The 24,279-nt window shown below is 39.8% G+C and overlaps 2 protein-coding genes across 2 annotated transcripts; one reads left to right on the forward strand and one right to left on the reverse strand.

The window, feature by feature from the left end:
• Positions 1–8,355: 8,355 nt before the first annotated feature.
• LOC147508548 (uncharacterized) lies at positions 8,356–8,820 on the reverse strand. Its single transcript, XM_086597247.1, has one exon. The coding sequence runs from the start codon at positions 8,818–8,820 to the stop codon at positions 8,356–8,358; it is 465 nt and encodes a 154-aa protein (XP_086453373.1).
• A 4,085-nt stretch (positions 8,821–12,905) lies between these two features.
• On the forward strand, positions 12,906–15,951 carry LOC147508549 (uncharacterized). Its single transcript, XM_086597248.1, has 2 exons — positions 12,906–13,920; positions 14,786–15,951. Exons 1-2 carry the CDS (start codon positions 12,906–12,908, stop codon positions 15,949–15,951), a joined length of 2,181 nt encoding a protein of 726 aa, XP_086453374.1.
• Positions 15,952–24,279: the final 8,328 nt, after the last annotated feature.

A 24,279-nucleotide genomic window follows, 5' to 3' on the forward strand; every position in this document is an offset into this window, starting at 1 on the left:
TATCGGGCAGTTATCTTGCAGTTATGATTCCGCTCTCCCTCTCTCCACGTCTCACAACAGTTCCAGAGCGGTTAGGATACCGCGGATCTGATCCTATGCAACCTGTTTCCCCATACTATACCGCATCCGGTCCCATTGTCACCACTAACCTCCTAGGTCATAAATACGACCCATACAGATGCCCTCTCTCGGTCTTATTGATGGTCCGCCAACAACAATGGGGCCGAGAACTAGCATTTCTCATGTCATACACATTTCGCGATATACTTCTCTTTCCTGACACTGCCACTCTGTCCCCCTATCTTCTTTCTCCCAGCACGTGTTCCACGTGCTTCCTCTGTATTGCCACCTGGAAATACGGTGCACGCGCCTCGTACTTTGCCTCTTCGAAAATCGAGACTCTACGTGTCTCCTTTTCCTTGGTTCTTTTGTTGGTTAATACCTTTTTCCCCCTGCCCCTTCAAATCCTGCTCAAACCTCTCTCTTCTCTCAAAACCCCCAAAACACCAAACCCTCACCATCTTTTCAACTTCCTTTTCTTCAACCCTTTCCCACTTCTTCCCACTGTTCTTTCCTCCGATAGCTCTCCAGCACTGTTCGTGTTCTATAACCTCCATTGCCTTGGCTCCCTCTCGTTGCAGGTTTGTCTTCCCCCTTAATTTGTTTTCCTTTCCTCTCATTATTAGTTTTATTTGCTTTTGGGGGTGCTGCTTCCTCACTTTCTTCCTTTCTAGAATTGCATATCTATCTTTTTGTAAACTTCCCTCTTAACACTGGTTCCATTATGTCTGTATCGGAATCGGAGGCTACCTCCGCCACCAAATCCGATAGATCTAGATCCTCTACCCCTAGATCTAGCCATCACTCCGCGGACCGATATGAATCCCCGGCTTCTGATTCTACTGAGCCCATCGCTGTTCCATCTACTTCTGGGAGGAAACCTTCTCTGCCTCCCCCGCCATCCTATTACCACAGACCCACCCTAGATGCCGTTAAAGCCGCTTATGGCATACCTAGTGACGTTATTCTAGAACACGTGTCTGGCGTCACCCACTTTCCTCACTTGGTAACATCGCTTATCTGCGTTAAGCTCTTGTAGGGCCGGATAGCGGCGGGTGGTTTCGCGTTTTCCCTTGACTCTTCTTGACGTTGAGGTCTGTAACCATTTCAACATTCCTCCGTGCCAAGGCATAGGTAACTTCTGGCGTGTTATGTATGCTGCCAACTATTACAATGAGACACACTCCCCCAAAATCCAACTCCGCGATATCCTTGCTCACTTCTATATAAAGAAAAGCACTAAACTTGGGAGTGTGGGATATCAATCCTTCTGCACTCGTCCACAAAAGAAGTCTTTTATTCTTCACATCACCACTTCTGACAAGGTGTGGCACCAGTATCCGTTGTATGTGTCCGGGAGTTTTTTATCCACGGACCTCCCTTCGGAAGTTTCTCTGAGGCATCTCCATTTCCTAACATGTGGTAAGTAAGCTGTTTTGAGTCGAAGTATTTATGTCTCACTTGTTTGTAATTTGTCTTTATTCTTGGTGATGTAGGTTGGAGACCCGATTCACGATCCCAGATATACAACGGCGTTTATTCAGAAATTTTCCAATCCCTTCGCGAACTTGGGAGTGCACAGTGCAAAGTCCTCGGCATTGATCCGGAAAAAGCCACTCCTCTCTTACTTGACCTTTCTCTAAAAGACATTGGCAAATACCAAGGCCCCCTCTATCGCCTGCCGCCCCCCCAAAGAAAGAAAGCCCAAACCATCCCCACCTCAAAAAAGAAAACGTCCGGCTCACAAGTCCTTCAACTATACCACCAAAATCTCTCATTCACGAGCTGTTGCCCAACGTGCAGCTGCTGCTAAAACTAAGACTACTACTGCTAACACCCTTCCTCCTTCGTACTCTCGTGTGGCTGAGTGGGAAGACAATTTTGCCCATACTTCCACTCCCCTTTCTGCTACCGCTATGGATGTGAACAAGTACAAGCTTTGGGACAGCGACTCTAATGGCGATGCGCCTGTCGAAGTTTCAAACAAGAGTCCTCCCACCAAAAAGGCCAAAACTACTTCTACTGCTTATCCTCATACTAGTGGCCGCAATGAACCTTTGCGGTCTGCTATATCTTCGCGACCGCCCCAGACAGGATTCCTTTTCAGCTGGTCCCTTAACATCAGGCCTGGTCGAAGTTTGGCATCCCAAGTTCAAGGCCAGGGATCGCGATGTTACTATGCAAGACTCAGCTTTGGAAAATCCAGCTGTTGCCGCCTCTTTGTTTTTCAGCTCTCATCTCCCTTGGGATCAAGCCTATGGAGATTCTGGCACTGTCGCTTCCCATATGGCCTCCATTTACACTGGATGGGAAAAGGTGTGTGTGTGTTATTAACTTTACTTGCTCATTATCCTTTGTACTACCCTTTATACCCAATATGTCTATGCAGCTGAGTCTAGATATTGGTTATGTGCTGCGCGACCTTACCAGCACTGTGGAAAATCTGGAGGCGGCGAAGTAGGAGATACATGGCCCTGATGGCTGGAAAGCAAAGTATGCCAAGCTAGAGAAGGACAGGGACGATTTGCGGATCGCGGCAGTCAAGGCCCACAAGGAGCTCCAGGTGGCTGAGGACAAGCACCGTGACTACGTAGCGGGGGTCAATTCTAAACTGGAAAGCCTCAAAGAGACGGAGAAACTTGCCACTCAAGCTGCTGTAGACAAGGCCGTAAAAGAAGCCGTGGAGCGATTCCGGAGTCTCGCCGAAGAAGATTGCTCGTGAATTGCAACAACAACTCGTTCAGCTTAGCGCTGCAGGTCGACTTCTTCCATCGCCTCCTCCCGTTGCAGATACACCATCCTTGGTATCATCGACCGTGCATCTTGAGGCTGCCGAGACCACTACCCCTGATGTGACTACTCCCATTACTAATGCTGACCCTTCTCCAGTGGAAATGAACGAAGACACAGCACCGCTGTCGGTGAAGAGGAAAATATTTCCCATGAAGAATTGAATACTGATCCTCAGCAGTAACACATGTCAGATTTCTTTCTGATTTATAATTTCGGTGTTAAACAATTATCTTTTGTATGTGTTTGGATAAATGCTTCATCGACACACTATATTTGCGTAGTAGGTGTCAATCAACTTGCGTTGTACTCTATTTGCATTGTAATTTACTACCTATCATACTTTCGATTTCGGCCTTCTTCTGATTTGTTATGCATTGAAGCCATTGATCTATATGGAACTTTGATTTGAATATCTTTTTCATCATCTTTGAAGAAGCTACCTTGATTTTAACCAAGTTGTTTGCATCCCTTTCATTTGCAGACTTAGTTAGCTGTGACACTAGCTAGGGTTGCCCCCATGTTGATTAGGATGTTTAGTCCGCGAAGGGCTCTTCCCCCACTCTTACATAGCCGTGAAGCTAGTCAAGGTTGCCCCCAGTTTGATTTGGACATACAGTCCGCGATGGGCTCTTCCCCCCGCTCACTATAATTTCTATGAAGCTAGTCCGGGTTGCCCCCAGTTTGATTCGGACATACAACTGATCCAGCGAAGGATCTTCCCCAGCTCTTCATGAACAAAATTGTGAAAGCTAGTCGGTTGCCCCCACTTGATTTGATTGGACATACAGTCCGCGAAGGGCTCTTCCCCTGCTCTCATGAACAGCTGTGAAGCTAGTCAGGGTTGCCCCCAGTTTGATTCGGACATACAGTCCGCGAAGGGCTCTTCCCCGCTCTTATGAACAGCTGTGAAGCTAGTCAGGATTGCCCCCAGTTTGATTCGGACATACAGTCTGCGAAGGGCTCTTCCCCCCGCTCTCTTTGAACCACTGATTTGATTTATATTATCTACTGCTAATTCGATTGGAAGAAGTGCATGTTTATTTCATAGTCATAATAATAAACAATACAAAGAGTGCGCTATCAAATACGAAAAGACTAAACAAAGATCCTTGACATGGAACTTTTTCAACATTCTGATATTCCACGGCCTCTCTATCTTTTCTCCATTCGTAGTCTGTAATCCATAAGTTCCAGATGTACCCTTCTTACTGATGACATATGGACCTTCCCAGTTTGGCCCCAACTTCCCGTCGTTTTCTTTCTTTGTGGCGGGGAGTAACTTCGTTCGCAAAGACATAGTCACCCACTTTGAAACTCCGTGGCTTCACTCGTTTATCATACTGTCTCTGTAGAGTCCGATGGTATTCCTCCAACCGAATACGGGCTATCTCTCTTTTCTCTTCAACAAGATTCAAATCCGCGGCTAATATTCTCTCATTCAGTCTACTTTCCACAGCCTGCGTTCTGGTCGTGGATTCTATCATTTCTACGGGAATGACGGGCTCTACTCCGTACGCCATTGCGAACGGTGATTCATTGGTGGATGTTCTTGGTGTGGTTCGATATGCCCACAGCACATGACTTAACTTGTTTGCCCATGCACCCTTCCTCTCTTCCAACTTTCGCTTTAAATTATCCATTATTATTTTGTTAGATGCTTCTGCCTGTCCATTTCCTTCAGGGTTGTATGGGGATGAAAACCCTTGCTTGACCTTAAATGCCTGAAGAAACTTTCGCACTTTTCCCCCTGTAAACTGAATTCCATTGTCTGCGATTACAGTATGCGGCAGCCCGAACCTGCATATGATATTCTCCCACAAAAACTTATTCACGTTCTCTTCTTTAACTTGTTGCAAAGCTATGCCTTCCACCCATTTGGTAAAATAGTCAGTAGCGGCTAGCATAAATATCCTTTTTCCGTTCGCTATGGGTAGAGGTCCTACAATATCCAGTCCCCACATGGCGAACGACCACGGGCTGAACACATTATGCAATGGCTCAGCTGGTGAGTGTATGAATGAAGCAAATCGTTGGCATTTCTCACATTTCTTGGCGTACTCTGTGGCGTCTCTCTTCATATGGGGCCAAAAATACCCTTGTGATATCAATCTATGAGTTGTAGTTCACCCCGCAGAATAACTCCCACAATCTCCTTCGTGAACCTCAGCAAGAACTTCATGAGCCTGCCGCGGACCTATACATTTAAGCAATGGGCTGCAGAAGTTTCTCCTGTATAGGTCACCTTCCAGTAATGTGTACCGCTGACTCAGCTGTTCTATCCTTCGCCTGTCCTGTTTATTCTCTACCTCTACTCCCTTCAAGAAAGTCTTTATCGGTTCTATCCAACCCTAATCCCCTTTGGTAGTGAGCCAAATACCATCCTCATCCGATGTACTTGGCTTGCTTAACACTCTTACTTCGATAGACCGACCCTCTGATCCAGGAAGAACTGCAGCCACATACGCCAAAGCATCGGCGTGTCTATTCTCTCCGCGGCCCAGATGGGCAAACTGTATTTTGTCGAACGTACTTGCCTTTCGCTGTAGGACCTTGAGGTATCTTGCCATCCGGGGACAGCGAGCTGCAAACCCTCCATTCACCTGACTTACTACCAAGTTGGAATCTGAGAAAACAGACAACTCATTCATCCCTAGATCTCTGGCCAAATCTAACCCAGCTATCACCGCTTCATATTCAGACTCATTATTTGATGCGGCAAACCCAAGTTTCATGGATAGCTCAGGGCGATTGTTCTCTGGAGTCACTAACACGACCCCTATGCCATTTCCTATATCCGTAGCAAGCCATCCGCGAAAACTCTCCACCCATTTCACATATCCCAAGGATCCAATGGATCGCGGCCGACCTCCCCTTCAGATTCCATTACCATTTCGTCTCCCCAAGTGGGTCCTCTGCAGAAATTCGGCCAGAAACTCCGCCATGGCCTGTGCTTTTTCTGCTGTTCTGACTTGATATGTAATCTCATAAGAACTGAGTAATACTGCCCACTTAAGCATTCTACCTAATTTCTCGACCTTCAACGCTTGTCTGAGAGGCAAATTTGTTACTACCACCACAGAATGAGCTTCGAAGTAAGGCTTCAATTTAAGGGCTAAAAATATCAACGCCAAAGCATACTTCTCAATCCTACTGTACCGGGTCTCTGCCTCCAGTAGGGTTTTGCTTTGAAAGTAAACTGGCTTTTCTATCTTGTCGATCACCCTCACCAGAATTGAACTTATAGCGTACTCGCTAACACCCAAATACAAATGCAACTTTTCTCCCTGTTCCGGCCGTGATAGCAAAGGTGCCTGCCCCAAGTACCTTTTCAACTCTTGAAAGGCTACTTCGCATTCCGCGGTCCAATGGAAATCAGGAGTTTTTCTCAGCAAGCGGTATAGAGGCCGGCATTTGTCCGACGATTTGGAAATGAATCTGTTAAGTGCGGCGACTCTCCCCGCCAGTCTTTGTACTTCCTTCACATTCTGCGGCGATGGCATCTCAATCAACGATCGAATCTGATCTGGATTTGCGTCTATTCTGCGGTGGGTGACTATATAGCCCAGAAACTTTCCTGAAGTTACCCCGAATGTTCATTTCTCGGGATTGAGTTTCAGATTATGCTTGCGCAATATGCCAAAAGTTTCATGAAGGCCTTCTAAGTGTTCCTTTTCCGACATGCTTTTTTCCACCATGTCGTCAATATATATTTCTATCCCCTTTCGAATCTTGCCTTCGAACATCTTTTCTCCCAACCGCTGAAAGGTAGCACCCGCATTCTTTAAGCCAAAAGGCATCCTGGTGTAACAATAAGTACCACCTTCCACCACAAAGGTGGTTTTCTCCTGATCTGGCCCGAACATCGCGACCTGATTGTATCCTATCGATGCATCCATGAATGAGAACACCTTATATCCTGCCGTTCTATCAACTAACTCATCTACCCGGGGCATAGGGTAACAGTCTTTCGGGCATTCTTTGTTTACGTCTGTGAAGTCGACACACATTCTAACCTTGTCGTTCTTTTTTGGTACCGCGACCACATTAGATAACCACTATGTAAATTCCACTTCCCTTATTACCCCTGCCCCTTTCAGCCGTATAACCTCTTCGCGGATCCCTTCAGCGATATTTGGGCCTTATACTTCTCATCTTTTGTCGCACTGGCTTAGCATCTTCATTCATATGCAAATGATAACAAGCATAATCTGGATCCAAACCTGTGATATCCTCGATTACCCATGCAAATATATCAATGTTAACTGTTAGAAACTGTACCAACTTACATTTCCATTCCTCCGGCAAGTCCGCTCCAACTGAGGTAAACTTTTCCTCATCTCCCACCCCAAGGTTCACTACCTCCAACTCATCCAACGTTTTCGGTCCCGGTGGAGGCTCGTACCCCTCTGTTTCCGCTGTCTCCTGTAATTGCTATGCTAAACCTGTTTCGTGTGATGACCACTCTCCCTTTGTTCCGCGGACCAGACTTTTTACAGTCACTTGATGGATACTCTGCGTTGCTACTTGATCCCCCCTTATTTCATATGTCCCCCCATTAGTAGGAAAGCGGATCACTTGGTAAAATGTCGATGGAATGGCCTTCATTTTGTGGATCCATTTTCTCCCCAGGATGGCATTATATTGGGAACTTGAATCCACCACCATAAATCTGGTGAACACCGTTGTCGGACCGGCTGTAACCGGTAGCATCAATTCCCCCATGGGCTCTGTCATGCTGCCGTTGAACCCGTATAGATTAGTTTGCGGCGCTTGTAGCTGATCTTTTCCAATATTCATCTCCTCCATCGCCCCCTTAAACAACAAGTCCACTGAACTGCCGCAGTCTATCAACACCCTCTTTACCAGATAAATGCCCATCGCTATAGTGATCACCAATGCATCCTCATGCAGAGAAATTACTGACTCTAAGTCTTTCAGGGTGAACCTTATGCTTTCCTCACCATTTGCGATTCCGCGCACTAGCCGCGGCATGCTTACCACCTCATTCACTTGTTGTAAACTTGCTGTCTTTCTCATCTTTTCTCGGTGTGCATTTCTTCCCAGGGTTTCCCCACCAAATATGACATTGATGGTACCTAAAATTCTAGCCAGAGCTGGCACTCTCTCGGCTTGGTGAACCTCTGCGACAAACTCCCTGAGCATCCCTTTTTCAATCATTCTCTCCTCCAACCATTTCAAGGCGTAACATTCATTAGTGGTGTGATTCCTGATTTTATGATAGGCATAGAATGGCTTCCCTTCTATCTCCACTGGCGTACTCCGCGGACCCTCAAAGTACTGTTGTCCCTTAATCAACGGCAAGATTTCCTCTAGGGGCCGGTTGAGCAGAGTCTGCTCGATTTCCCTGTACGGCTTCCTCTCTCGGATCTCTCTTCGACCGTGGTCTCCCGTCCTATCCGGACCTCGGCTCTCTCCTCTGTACACTCCTTTCTCTCTTTCCTCTACTCTACTTTTTCCCTTGCGGTCATTGCGGTCAACAGACTACACTGCCTTCCCTGCTCTCTTATGCTCCTTTGCATTTCTCTGCATAATATCCTCGTAGCGTATGTATTTTTCTACTTTGGGATACAGAGCGTGTAAAGAAGTGATTTCGATTTTGGAAACCGACTCATGAACTCTAGTTCCCGCCCTCAAGCAGTGCTGGAAAGCTATGACCGCTGCATGTTCCTCCAAATTCTCCACTCTCAATGTCTCCTCTTTGAACCTACACAGAAACTCTCTCAAGGACTCCGTTGATCTTTGTTTTATGTTGAACAGAGCTACGATGTCAACCACCCTTCTTTTCTGGTGTATGAAGTGGTCAACAAACGCGCGCTCCAGTTCTTCAAATCTTGTGATGTTCCGAGAAGCCAACCTGTAATACCAATCTGAGGCACCCCCCTTTAGACTAGCGGGGAACATCATGCAACGAAGCCCATCATATTTATTCTCCTGCCATAACGGCATCTGTTGTCAGAAATGGTGCAGGTAATCCGTCGGGTCTCCCCTTCCATCATACCTCTCAAATCTGGGCTGGGAGAATCTCTTAGGCACTTCCGAATTCCATATCTTATCTGCTAGTAGATTTTTGTTGAGGCTTGCAACCTCCTTCTGCGTAGCGCTCTGGTTCGCTTTTTCTGCGGTGCGATTCCTCTCCCTATCTTTCTCAATCATAGCCTGTACTACCTCCAAGGTGATACCCACCGTTAGTTCAGCTTCCTGTGGCGGGTATTCCTCATTCTCTCCCTCTACTTCGCTGCTCCGATGATCATCCCGACCCCTTTGCCCTGCGTAACCTCTCTCTCCTTCCTTAACTCGTCATTCTCCGTCCGTAGCCTAACTATCTCTTCCTGAAGAAGTCTGGTAGCGTCCGCCGCCACGTTAGATACTTCTTCCTCTCCTACCCTTTCTTCCTCTCCTATCCTTTCCTCTTCAGTTCTCTCGGTTTCCTCGATAGTTTCTCTCACCGTTGCTTTCTTAGGTCTCCCTACTCCTCTCTTCACTACCGTAGCCATTTTCTCTCGATTCCCCACAGACGGTGCCAAATGTATGCTCCTTTATTACAACCTCTGAGATTATTTGTCCTCCTCTCTCTCTCTCTCTCTCTCTCTCTCTCTCTCTCTTCTTTTTTTTATCCCTCTCTTCCTCTTTCATCCATTGTCTCTTCTCTCTCCACGTATCGCGGCAGTTATCTTGCAGTTATGATTTCGCTCTCTCTCTCTCCATGTCTCGTAGCAGTTCCAGAGCGGTTAGGATACCGCGAATCTGATCCTATACAACCTGTTTCCCCATACTATACCGCATCCGGTCCCATTGTCACCACTAACCTCCTAGGTCATGAATACGACCCATACAGTTTCCTTAGAGCCAATCCCCCTACAGTTCAGGATATAACCATTGATCCAAAGGCTTCTGTAAAGGGACAGAAGCCGCGAACCTAATCAGAGAGGTAGTGTCTTTCATTGCTGTAATTTGAGTATCATCATCATAAATTTGAGAGTTATACAGTGCCCTTATATCCTGTTGCTTTAATATATTCTTGAACCGTAGTCTCCATTGTTCCTTCAGCTTAATTGGTGATTAGGTTGTGCATAGTTTTCTTCTGCAACAGTAGAGACGAGGACCTCCTCCAAAGAAGGAATAGTCCTATGTGGTATGTCTCCATAAGGGACCATGTCAGATTCCACTATGTTCATGTTGAACATTGGGTCATTATCAATATCAGAAATCAACTGCAAAACCTCCGCCACCGGTGGATTTGGGCATTGACATCATTTGCCAAGTCTTCCTAAGAGGGAATATCTCCAACAGACTTGAAGTCTTCCTCCTCCTCATTATTAAACCCCAAGAAATTTCCAATATTCTCAAAATCGATCAACATCAATAATATCCTCTAAGGGAGGAATTCTATCATCATTTAGCTCGAAGTCCCACATCCAGTAATCACTATCAGCTACATTCATAACAAAACCATTTTGTGTACTAGCAACAATTATATTTGGATTCTGATACAATCTAGTTAGATTGTATATTTGTATGGGTTAATTCGAGGAAACCCGAGACCTCCGTATGGATCTATTGAGGAACCAATGACCTCCTAATTCACAATAATGTTCAAACTACAATACTATTCTTCTCATTTCTCATTCGGTCCATGGTTACAACTATTTATAAGTCTTACATACTAATTTGAAACTACCACTCAACTACCCACTAGCACTATATGTAAGATATGATATAATAGTCCAAAGACCACTATATCATATCCTCCATAAAGTGGTCAATAAGTCAAAACTTTATAGACTTTTGGTTTCTAAATTGATGTGTGGGTTACTTCTAAGTAAATATCCTATTTACTCATGCCTTAATTACATTGGCTAATTAAGAGAAGAAGGTTACTTTTTCTATTTCACCTTTTATGGGAAAGGGAGATAAACAGACTTGGAAGATTAAGAGTGTAACCACCGTCCTCTCTCCATCCTTTATATAATAGTGTAGAAACCCCATTTTTCACACTACAACAATTAACACAATAAAGAATATAAAGGTTTGGAAGAGAAACGGTGTTTTGCTATCGGATTCAAGACATCACTCTTACAATGGATCAAGGTACAATTTTATTGTTTTATTATTTACATTCTTTATACAATGTGAAATAATTTATGATTCATGATTCTCTAAATACTATTAAATTAGTATTACATTTGGTATCAGAGCAAAGAATTGAATCATGTTTATTTCCTATAAAATTGTAATTTCAATAATATTGAAAGTGTTGTTTTTGACCGATATTTATTTAATGTGATTCCATGAATTTTTTGGGATATAATGCAAACTATGTTAGGTTGAACACTCTTGTTGTCTTGCTTAACTGATTATGAGCACATGACTATATAGCCTTTCATATTTTATAATATTTCTTTTGGCTACTTTATGGGTTTTTGTTGGTTTCAAACTAGATCATGTTATTTGTTAATTTGAGAATGAAGTTTGAGGATTAAAACAAACACGATGACGTCAGAATATATATAATTTTGTATTTAATATCCTCTCTGAACTCTAGTGGGAGCTAGACTCAAATTTTAACTAAATAATATTAGTCAAATCATTTGTATGCAACAGATCCGTTTGTTTGCACTTCACATGCATGTGTACCTTTAAGGCATATTATTTCTGTGTTACTGACAAAAGTTAAGTTTGAGGATGCCATGTTTCTAATGAATAGTACACATGTTATGCTACTATTTTTGGATTAAAGCTAAGTGGGGTCACAGGACCGTATTTTTTGTTTGTATTTTTTTTGTCACAATGTTACACATTATGTGCGGACATGTTAACAACTATTTTTTTTTTGTGTATAGTGTATTGTACCATACCTTTTAGGACATGTTTATGTGTATAACGATCTTGACCCGTGGCCCACTCTAATGTTTTAAAGACAGCCAGGTTTTGTGTTGGTCTATTACATCCCTTACCATGATATATATCAATGGATTAGCGTGCTGCACTCATTAAGTATTGAGGTTTTGACGCATGAACAGTTTATTTTTTTGTACAGTTTTTGAATTTTTTTTTTCTTTCTGGAATAATTTTTCGAACTAATCTCATGCTTCTTAACTGTTCGTTTTATGTTTATTTATTTATTTATGATATGATATTTATTTCCGCTGCATGATTTATGCTAAATGCCATTTACTGTTTCTTGGTATTTATAATTTTTTGAATATTGCACGCCGCCAAAGTGGCCAAAATATTTGGAAAATTATGCATACCAACACATGAATTAAAAAAAATGGCATTACCATTGCAATTTCTTTATCAAATATATGATAGTTAGCCCAAAGGTTAATTATTACTAAAATTTAAGAAATTGAAATAGGATAATTAATGTGTATTATGAATTAGAATAGGAGTTGGATACCCAAAGGTTACATACCTATCTAATTTACGTACATGATTAACTAGTCCTATTACTTATGGCTTTTATAACATGAATGAATATTTTTGTGTATTGTGATATAGACCCAAAGGTCATATCATAATACTACCTTGTTCATCATAAATTATGGATTATTTGTGTTAAATTCAAAGAATTAAGTTTAATTAATGTAGTGAGCATCTATTTTTTTTGTTGCAGTACCTGTTGTTCCCAATGCATTACAACCCCATGCTTTGTCTGTGCCTATCCTCAACGGGTCAAACTTTTCAGACTGGTATGAACATATTCAATTCCAATTAGGTTTTATGGACATTGATTTGGCACTCCAGCATGAAGAGCCCGCTGAACCCACAAATGAAACTAATGAAGAGGATAGGGCCTTTTATGATCTTTGGGAAAAGGGCAAACAGACTTAGTCTTGGATTTATGAAAACCATGATTCTTTGGAAACATTAAATCTTCGCTTCCTAAGACTGAAAACGCGAAAGAATTCCTAAAATCTGTGGAAGATCGTTTCAAAACCGCTGACAAATCCCTTGCGGGGACTTTGTTGGCCCAGCTGACCACTATGAAGTATGATGGGCTTCGTGGGATGTATAATCGCATCCTGGAAATGACGAACCTAACTGCAAAACTGAGAAACTTAGGGTTGAACGTTGAAGAGTCTTTCCTTGTTCAGTTTATTATGAATACCTTGCCTTCTCAGTATGAACCATTCCAGATCCATTATAACACCATTAAGGAGAAATGGAATGTGAATGAACTGACCAGTATGGTTGTTCAAGAGGAGACAAGGCTTAAGCAACAAGGATTGCAAAGTGTTCATCTCATGACTCAAGCCTCAGGATCAGGACATAAAGGAAGAAAGCCTCAAAATGGCAAGAAAAAGGCACCTCACAAGGATAAACCTGCTCATGCTCCTCAGGTTCAAAAGAAGGAATATGACAATAAGTGCAAATTCTGTAAGAAGGAAGGACACATTCAAAAAGATTGTCAGAAAAGAAGGGAATGGTTCGAAAAAAGAGGTATGTCTTCTTTTGTATGTTTCGAATCAAACCTTACTGAAGTTCCTTCTAATACTTGGTGGGTTGACTCTGGTGCTACTGTCCATGTTTCTAATTCGATGCAGGGATTCGTTACGACCCGAATCACAAACCCAAATGAGCAATTCATTATGATGGGGAATCGAGTCAAAGCTCCTGTTGAAGCTGTTGGGACCTTTAGACTTATCTTAGATAGTGGTTTTCATTTGGACTTATTTCATACTTTATATGTTCCATCTATTTCCAGAAACCTTATTTCATTATCTAGACTTGATGCTGATGGTTATTTTTGCTCATTTGGTAACAAATGCTTTAGTTTATTTAAGAATTCATGTCTAGTTGGTTCTGGAATATTATGTGATGGTTTATATAGGATGAAACTTAATAACCACTTTGCCGAGACCCTTATGATTCTGCATCCTAAAGTTGGAACTAAACGTAGTCGTATGACTAACATGTCCTCTTTTTTGTGGCATAAAAGATTGGGGCATATCTCCAAAGAAAGAATTCAGAGATTAGTAAGAGATGAGATTCTTGAGAATCTAGATTTTACTGATCTTGGAGTGTGTGTGGATTGTATTAAGGGTAAACAAACCAAACACACTAAGAAAGGCGCCACAAGAAGCTCAAGTCTCCTTGAGATCATTCACACTGATATTTGTGGACCATTCACCACTCCATGCCTTAGTGGGGAAAAGTACTTTATCACTTTTATTGACGATTTTTCACGTTATGGATATATCTATTTGTTGCATGAAAAATCTCAGTCAGTGGATGCCCTTGAGGTGTACGTTACTGAGGTCGAAAGACAATTAGATAGAAAGGTGAAAATCGTGAAGGTCCGATAGAGGTGGTGAGTACTATGGTCGCTATGATGAAATCGACAACACCCCGGTCCATTTGCTAAATTTCTAGAAAAGCGTGGCATATGTGCTCAATATACAATGCTAGGAACGCCTCGGCCAGAATGGTGTTGCTTTGAAAGGCGTGTCGTACACTCATGGATATGGTTAGGAGTATGTTAAGTAACTCTAGCTTACCCGTTTCACTGTGGGCTTGAAGCTCTAAAGACAGACATTTGTACATTTTAAATAGGGTTCCCATGAAGTCGGTTCAAAACTCCTTTTTGAGTTATGGACTTTGGAAACCTAACCTTAAGGCACCTGCATGTTTGGGGATGTCCAAATGGAAGTTAGACTTTATAACCCACAAGAAAGGAAATTGGATTTCAAGACGGTAAGTGGTTACTTCATCGGTTACCCGTGAGAAATCCAAAGGGTATAGATTTTACTTGCCTAACCAAAGTCACGAGAATCATGGAAACCCGGTAATGCCATAATCTTTTGAGGATGGTGAAATTAGTGGGAGTGAATTACCACGCTATGTGACTATTGAAGAGAATAGGACACAATTAGGAAATGTGGTAAATGAGGAAGCTATGGTAATGCAGTAATTTTACCTTTAGCTTCTAGAAAAGTTGTTCCTAATGTTGTTGATCATAACAATGACAATGAACAACAAATAAACGACCAACCACTCCATAACGAAAATGTCGCCAATGAACCTGTTGTAAATGAACCACAAGGAGTTGCATTACGAAGATCTCATAGAGATCGGAGATCTGCAATTTCAGATGATTACGTGGTATATTTACAAGAACATGATTATGACATTGGGACTGATAATGAACCGGTTTCGTACGAACAAGCCATTAAATGCACTGATTCTTCTAAATGGTTTGACGCCATGAAGGATGAGATGAAATCAATGGAACATAATGAAGTCTGGGAACTTGTTGAATTGCCTGAAGGATGCAAGAAAGTCGCGGGAAAGTGGATCTTTAAGATCAAGCGTGATAGTAAAGGCAATATCGATAAGCATAAAGCCAGATATGTTGCCAAAGGTTTCACTCAAAAAGCAGGTGTTGATTACACAGAGACCTTCTCACCTGTATCCAAGAAGGACTCATTTAGAATCATCATGGCATTGGTGGCCCATTTCGATTTGGAACTACACCAAATGGATGTAAAGACCGCTTTTCTGAACGGAAATTTAGATGAGGAACTTTACATGGATCAACCTAAAGGTTTTGCAAAAAAAGGAAAAGAACATCTGGTTTGTAAGCTTAAGAAATCAATATATGGACTTAAACAAGCTTCTAGACAATGGTATATTAAATTTCATAATACCATTACCTCCTTTGGGTTTAAGGAAAACACTGTTGATAAGTGTATATACCTGAAGGTCAGTGGGAGTAAGTTTATTTTTCTGATTTTGTATGTTGATGATATCTTACTTGCCAGTAGTGATCTTGGTTTATTACATGAAACCAAGAAGTATCTCGCCAAGAACTTTGACATGAAAGATATGGGGGAGGCAGCCTATGTGATTGGCATCGAAATTTCTCGAGACCGTTCACAAGGATGGTTAGGATTGTCTCAGAAAGCATATATTAACAAAGTTCTGGAAAGATTCCGCATGGAAAATTGTTCAGCTGGGGAATCTCCAATTCAAAAGGGGGATAGGTTTTGCCTTATGCAGTGTCCAAAGAATGAATTGGAACGTAAGCAAATGGAAGCAATTCCATATGCTTCAGCTGTAGGAAGCCTAATGTAATGCCTGGACACGCACCCGGACCGGACATTAGCTTTGGGTTGGCGTTAAGCGCGGGAATACGAGTAATCCAGGGATGGAACACTGAAACTTCGCCAAGAAAGTTCTAAGGTACTTGAAGGGAACAAAAGATCACATACTCACATTTAGGAAAACCGTTCATCTTGAGGTGATTGGTTACTTTCGATTCAGATTTTGCCGGTTGTCCCGATGGCGAAAAGTCCACATTTGGATATGTGTTTATGTTGGTTTGGAGGGGCTATTTCATGGAAAAGTCTTGAAGCAATCTATCATTGCTGCATCCACCATGGAAGCTGAGTTTGTGGCTTGCTTTGAGGCCATAGTTCATGGCTTATGGCTGCGAATTTTATCTCGGGCTTAGAGTTGTCGACTCTATCTCTAGGCCAATCGAGACTTTCTTTATGCCGCATGCATGCCAGTCTTCTTCTCCAAGAATGACAAATATTCAAAGGGTGCTAAACATATGGAGTTGAAGTTTCTTTCTGTAAAGGAAGAAGTACGGAAACAACGAGTGTCTATTGAACATATTAGCACCAAACTTATGATTGCTGATCCATTAACCAAAGGGCTCCCACCAAAGACATTTAAGGAACACGTTCTCACTATGGGTCTTGGTTGTCAAGCTTGACTATGTTTCAGTTATTTGGATTGAATGAATTAAGTTACATCTCATTACGATAGACATTTTTGAGATCTCATATAATTTGTTTCTGTTATTTCCTATTTCCATTATATGTACGTACATTTATGAATGGATTTCAGGATGGACATAATTTAGGCATTATTATTTGCCTACACTTCTCACTTAAGGTTCATGTCATTCAAGTTACTCATGTTGTGGTACATGGAAGGACTGTGCCGCCGCTTCAAAGACACACTACCGCCATGACTCACATAAGTAAGTTGTTTTGATTATGACATTATAATAACCAAATTATGTAAAGGCATGTATTGGATATATTTTCAAAAACGCGATCGCAATTATGTTGTTTTATATGTCAACCCACACGAGTCGTTTTACAAAATGTTTTGTAAATAAAATCACTGTTTAGTTTTGTCATATAGACCAAGTGGGAGAATGTAAGATATGATATAATAGTCCAAAGACCACTATATCATATCCTCCATAAAGTGGTCAATAAGTCAAAACTTTATAGACTTTTGGTTTCTAAATTGATGTGTGGGTTACTTCTAAGTAAATATCCTATTTACTCATGCCTTAATTACATTGGCTAATTAAGAGAAGAAGGTTACTTTTTCTATTTCACCTTTTATGGGAAAGGGAGATAAACAGACTTGGAAGATTAAGAGTGTAACCACCGTCCTCTCTCCATCCTTTATATAATAGTGTAGAAACCCCATTTTTCACACTACAACAATTAACACAATAAAGAATATAAAGGTTTGGAAGAGAAACGGTGTTTTGCTATCGGATTCAAGACATCACTCTTACAATGGATCAAGGTACAATTTTATTGTTTTATTATTTACATTCTTTATACAATGTGAAATAATCTATGATTCATGATCCTCTAAATACTATTAAATTAGTATTACACTATAATGACCTTAACCCACTTATTACCACGTCCACTAAATACTACCTCACTATAACCAATTACTCTAAAAGCAACATGTGCATACATGCATATAATAGATTCACAGCTGGTCCTTGACCTTCTTCAAAGAGGTGAGGGGCAATGCCAATCTCATGGCCCTTGTAATCATCATAGTCAGAAGAGAGATTCTTTGCTCTCGATCATATGGAAAGGCTTGTTGATGCTATCGTCACTCTCCTCTTTCATCACTTCATCTCCTAAGCATACTGTTTCAGTGACCAAATCAATCAACCCTGATCTCGTCTTTCTAACTCGTGTTCTCCTTTTGTATTGAATCTCCTTGTTAAGAAGATTCGACGATCATTTGCATCAACCATGATGTGTAGGTTTTCTTGTGATTTTTCTTTTGTTTTTTCAAATAACAATAATGGGCTTTGTAGAAAGGCCCTTTGGGCTAGTTGAATGTAAGGTGCAAACTGCAAAGGGATATATATATATCTGCACTATATGATAGCCGGATCTTTAGGAGGAAAATTTCTCAACCGAACTGTGTATTTGTAATCTCTCTATTTTATGATTTTAGAACCACCTCCCTTAATTATTCTAATCAACTCCCTCCTTTTTAAATAATTTACCAAAAACTCTCTCACTTTATTGAAATTAGAATTAGCTTCATTGATAATAGGTACAAGGTAGAGGCGTAGAGCTACTCGATCACACACGTACATATATGCATATATTCTTGTGTTTACTACATAGTTATACTACTAAGGACTTAAGGAGGATTATTCCATGCGTTGCTACGGCCTCACATAGAACTGCCATTTTGCCAAAGGTATCTTAACCTTTTCTTCTGTATTTAAGTGGTTTGTCTAGTTAGGATGTGATGCAAGTTGTTGAGGTCATTTCATTAGTTGCCGATCTGCTGGATTAAAATGGGTTTTGATATATATAAATTCAAAATGTGAGACATCAGACCACATCAGTTGTTACTAAATTAAGTTAGGTAGGTTCTCAATAAAGTGAATAAACTACAAGTCATCTCTCTCTTTTTCTATTTCACACACACCAGTTGATCAGTACCAATATTAAACAAAAAATTCATTGAAGCCTAGTCCTGCATGCAACAAATGTCAGTTAATGTGTTTACAGTTTACCTGATGACTTGATGAGGTAGAGCTTCTGCAAAGCTGAGGGTTGCATGAGATCATTCAACTGTTCTACCTAACTAGTGCCGTATTTAGTCTGACATAGTGACGTAGTGACATTGATCTAATGATGAATGTAAGGAGATAATCAAATAGGGTCGTGTATCCTACACCCACCAAATTAGATTGGGCAGCCTCCGGCCCAAGTCCAATCACTTAGGTCCAGTACCCCTTTCTTTCCTAAAAGAAAACCGGAAAACCTATTCAGCCCTTATTATCTCTTTCAGGCTCAACTCTCTTCACACAAATAAATTGAAAAAATCGCCATCGCCATCGCCATTTTCTCTTTTTCTCACTCGACTCTCATCTCTCTCCACACACGAACAACGAGATGAGAAAGAAGGCTGCACAAGTATTTTAAATTAATAATGAAATAACCAAATATTTCAATGTTTCGAATAATTGATTAAAGAATGATCAATAATGGCCATTGTTGGGATTGGTTTGGGAAGTGGGTTTTGAGATTGGTTCTCACGACTGTTTGTATTTAGTTAAGGGATAATCAAACATATGAAAGTGACAAAAAAAACAAAATGAACTTTTCAATTTTTTGAGTCCAAACGACCCAGCCATGTCGCCCAAAGAGAGTCCCCAAATGACCTCATGGCGTCGATTGAAAGTACATCATATCCCAATGATATAATAAGGTCGTTTGAGACTTTGGACTCAAACAACATTGTTAGACCGCTCCGCTATATACTTAAACGACCTCATGGCGTCGATTGGAAGTACATCCCAACGATATGATATATAAGGTCATTTGGGTCTCGTTACAGTTGTGATTTTGGACTTTCAATAACTTGGGTTTTTTTTTTTACTTTCAATTAAAAATATATTTCCATTTCAAATTAAATGATATTTCAATTTCAAATTAATTAAATGGGTTTTACATATATGGGTTTTGTCAATTTCAAATTATTTAAATGGTCTAACTTAAATAAGTAGTGTTTTGATTTAGTTTGATTAAAATATGGAGGGATTTTCAATGTGGGGATGTATGATAATGACTAGTGTTTTGACTTTTGATTGAGATGTGGAGAGAAATTTAGTTTGTTAAGTTTTCAATGTGGGGGATGTATGAGAATGAGAAGCTTTGGGGAGTCTTTGCGGGTGAAGGGTTGCAATAGGTTATCTTGATGTAATTGGGGGTTGCCCAACACAAAATATTTTTTTTAGAAAATGGCAAACTTGTAATATTTTTTTATTTGTTTTGACACATAACAAAATGTCAAAACATTATGTGAAATTTCATCCAAATCCGTCGTAATTGTGTTATGCGTATCTTACTCCTATATATATTTAAGAAATGAAATAACATAATGGTGGTAGACGCGTTGGCAAGGACGGAGATGATTTGGAAATAATATATATAGTACATATTCTATAACTAAAAACATAACATTTTACAATGTTATAATGGTAAAGCCTTGAAAAAGCTCTATTATCTCTTGCAATATAATTGTGTCTAGTGTCTATCTAAACTTTACTTGATGAAGATAAAACTTCTGGTGAGTGGCAAAGCCTACCAGCACTAATACAGCGGATCTATCAAAATTCGGCAGTTAAGTATGCTTGAGTATAGTAAGAATAGTACTAATTGTTGTACCTGGAGTTAGGAAACATAAAAGAAGTAAGGACAAAACGGACACAAATTAACTACCAAGGCTTGTTAAACATTGTCCTTAAGGAAAAAATTTATCCCCTTTAGATGGTGCAAAAAAGCTTCAACAGGCGTCTCTCCTCACAGGATTCAATGATAGTAGTGCGTTGATATGCACTCAAAGATACTACTCTTCTAGAATGACAACACAACTCTCTCTAACGGCTCAAGGAAGAAGAGAACAGAAAAGAGGCAAATGCTTAAAAATTAGGATTTAATTGCCCAATTATGTGTATATTAGTCTCCATTTTATATTTGAATATTCTAATATAATGCAATTTAAGCTTTTGCAGGTCAAAGAGGAGTTATTTGGAGTTACAGCTAAAAGCCAAAGGCAAAAACGTCATATTTATCTCCAAAAGTGCTAACCCTAATAAGATTATAAAAGAGAATAATTATTGAGTTAGAATAGTTTTAAATCTGATCTCCTAGCCTTAATTTTGAAATCATGAAAAGAGGAATCCAACAAGAAAAAGAATCCAGAGTTTCACAAGAATTAGGAAACTGAAGTTATGTACAGAAGATGCAACGTTGGAATTAGCCTGCAAGGCACATGTTTGACTTTTGAGAATCCAAATCCAACTTCTCCGGGATTGCTTCTAGAATTATTCCAAAGAGTTTGGCACCGAAATAATTCCTTAATTGCATCCATATCTAAGATCAAACGTGTAAGTCTCTAGATAAAGGGTTTCCCTAGATCTCTCTCTCTACAATATCTATCTTCTTCTCCGTGTCTCCATTACCTTAAAAACTCCATTCTAGAATTGAGATGTAGTTTAATATGAAGGTATGTTTATGTAATTCATGGTTTGGTTCCTTGATAAAGTGTTATGCTCTATAATAGTGTTCTTCGACTTTGGGTAATTCCGTTCTCTTTTGGTTTTGTAAGTAAAGATTAAACCTTTTTCACTCATTGTGCTTATAATTTGATACATTATGCTTGGTTAACATCTTGATAGTGTATGCTTACCGTTTGACAATGAGTAGTTAAGTAATATCTTCTTATCAAAGAGGACCAATTAATGGCTTAAGATTTATTTATATAAAAAATAATAATAACTAAATTGTTTTATCACCCAAAATTGAAGTTGAAGTAGCTAGCAGCATTCAATTATGAGTTATATGAAAAAGGAACTAAATGCAGGTGCCGAATAGCAAAGTCGGTAAAACCTTTGGGTGATAATACTAGAGGTCTGGGGTTCGAACCCCGCCAGCATCAAAGAGTTACTGATCTCATCTAAAAATAGGCTTGCCAATCAAAAAAAAAAAAAAAAAAAAAAAAAAAACTAAATTTATGAATTATATAAGTATATTGGATTATTAGATGAATCTTAATTATAGATATCTTTCACAATCGTTTAATCTTCGTATTTAATTGCTATTTAGTTTAGCGCATTAATTCCAATCCAAAAACCCTTTTTTTCTAGTTGGTAGATTAATTGATTAGATTAGAAAATCACAAAAACATAATCTCCGTGGATCGACCCTTGCTTGCTTTACTATACTATTGCATGCATGATTCATATACTTGCGAGCTTGGTTTATAATAATTTTGAGATTTGATACATTAAAAAGTGACCAACAAATTAAAAGGCTTGAGGGTTTGTAGAATGGAGTGAAAAGATTTGGACGTGAGTCCTGGTTATATAGAGACCAAGTCGGTTTAGTTTCTAAAAACAAGATAGAAACCTATTGTAAATAGAAAACAAAAAACGTGGAGGAAAATAAAAAATAGTTTAGGGAATTGTCCAAGCTCGACACGACTCAATGCGGGCTGGTGTGTGGGTGACTGTGTGCAGTCCTCCTCCTAACACAAAAATATTTGTACTCTAGGGGTGGGCAATGGGCCGGGTTGGGCTAGCCCGGCCCTAAACATTTAAAGCCCTTCAGATATTAGGGCCGGGTCACCCGACCCTAAAGTCAATATAGGGCCGGGCCGGGCAGGTCACAAGTCTAAATCTCAAATCTCGACCACGACCCTAGCCCTCTTTAAGGGCTTTAGGGTCGGACTTTAGTAGGGCCTATATATTTTTCTTGTTTTTACTACATCAGTTTTAAAACTCATTTATATTACAAAATGTACAATAATCTACAAACTCAAAGTCCAACCAATCTAAGTAATAATCTGTATAAGTCCAAAAATTTAAAATGCACATCCACAATCTAATGAATCAAATTACATCGAGAGTTGAATTTGTTCTTCCTTGTACTCAAATCTCACTAAAATTACATTTAACATTGAAATACATAGACAAATAATTATATTATCATTTTAAAAGGAAGAAGTAATAGATATAAAGAAGAAACATAATAGTTTTGGTTAAGGGTCATGGAAGTTGTTAAACTATTTGTAATATCATAAATTATTTCTATAATAGATTCAAACAAATATAATATTACCTTTCTTCTAATTTAAAAGTGATTCAAGCTTTGTATATGGAAATGAAAATATTGGCTTTTGAACAAGTGATGGAGAAAGGTTTGAGATTATAAATGTCATTTTTCCGACAAAGGGTGTTTTGGTTTCTATGTTACAAATGTCCGCTTCTATATTTTGCTTTAATGGTGTGGAAGGAAACCTTTAGTTTTAGACTTGGCTTGGATGTGAATAAAAATATAATTTATAAGAAATAAGTGAGAAAAGAAATTGAGAATAATAAGTTATGGACTTTGACTTGATGATCAAAGGAATAAAGTCTTATTTTTATTAAAGCAATAGTGCTTTTGTTCTTCACGGCTGGGCTTTAAGTTGACAAGTTTTGTTATATAAAACAAGTTATTGGAAGTACCACTTGGGTGTAAGTGATAAATTACAAGGACAATGTTATTTTAATTGAAAATATTTAACAAAAGAGTTGGACAATTATGATATGTGTATTTATAGTGAAAGTATGAAAAACAGGGGCGGTTAGGGCTTGGTTAGGGCTTAGTTAGGAATTCGGGCCTATGTTTTAGAATCTTTCAGCCCCCCTTCTAAGCATTAGAAAGCATTAAGTAGGCCCTAAACTTCTGTGAGGGCTTTATTGTGAGGGCTTTATAGGGCTTAGGGTCGGTCAGGGCCGGGTTAGGGTCGTTAGGGCCAAATTCCCACCCCTATTGTACTCTAAGGGCACCTCCTTAGACCAAGTATAGTCTAGATATGTTCACAAAGTTAGTGATAGCTTACCAATGTGGGACTATCACAAAAACACAAAGTGAAGAGAACCATTCTATGTTCATTTTCTCCACTTTACACACACAAGTAATTTGAAATATAACACAAGAAATTCCAACACTAACATGGGTGACCTCTTGAGGAGTCATTGCCAGTATTGCACCACTTTTTGAATGTATTAAACAAAAAAGGGTTAATTCCCCCCCCCCCAACTAGATGAGTCAATTAGGATTTTCCCCCACTAGATGGGAAATTAGGGTCTCCCTCCTAAACATACGGTCAACTTAGTTTGACCGTTAACTTTCAAGTCAAACAAATAAAAATTACACAAATCCCCTCATTGTTTTCAAAAAAAAAATGTTAAATTTTAATTAGGTGGGGGCATTTGTGTCATTTTTAGTTGTTTGACTTGAAAATTAATAGTCAAACTAAGTTGACCATATGTTTAGGGGGGAGTCCTTAATTTCCCATCTAGTGGGGCGAATCCTAATTGATTCATCTAATAGGGGGTAATACTAGTTAACCCAAAAAAAAAAAAGGATGAAGCCTAGTACTTTCATTACTTTCATCCAAAATGCAAAAAATTGTAAAATTTATATCTGCGAAGCGTTCTTCACGTTATAGATAGTACGTATTCCATAAGCAAAAATTAAAAATATATAAAAAATGAAAAACAAAAAACAAAAATAGAACACATTATGTCTTCTGGCGTATTACATATTTACATGA

This window comes from Coptis chinensis, chromosome 3 (assembly GCF_015680905.1).
Source record: "Coptis chinensis isolate HL-2020 chromosome 3, ASM1568090v1, whole genome shotgun sequence".
NCBI lineage: Eukaryota > Viridiplantae > Streptophyta > Magnoliopsida > Ranunculales > Ranunculaceae > Coptis > Coptis chinensis.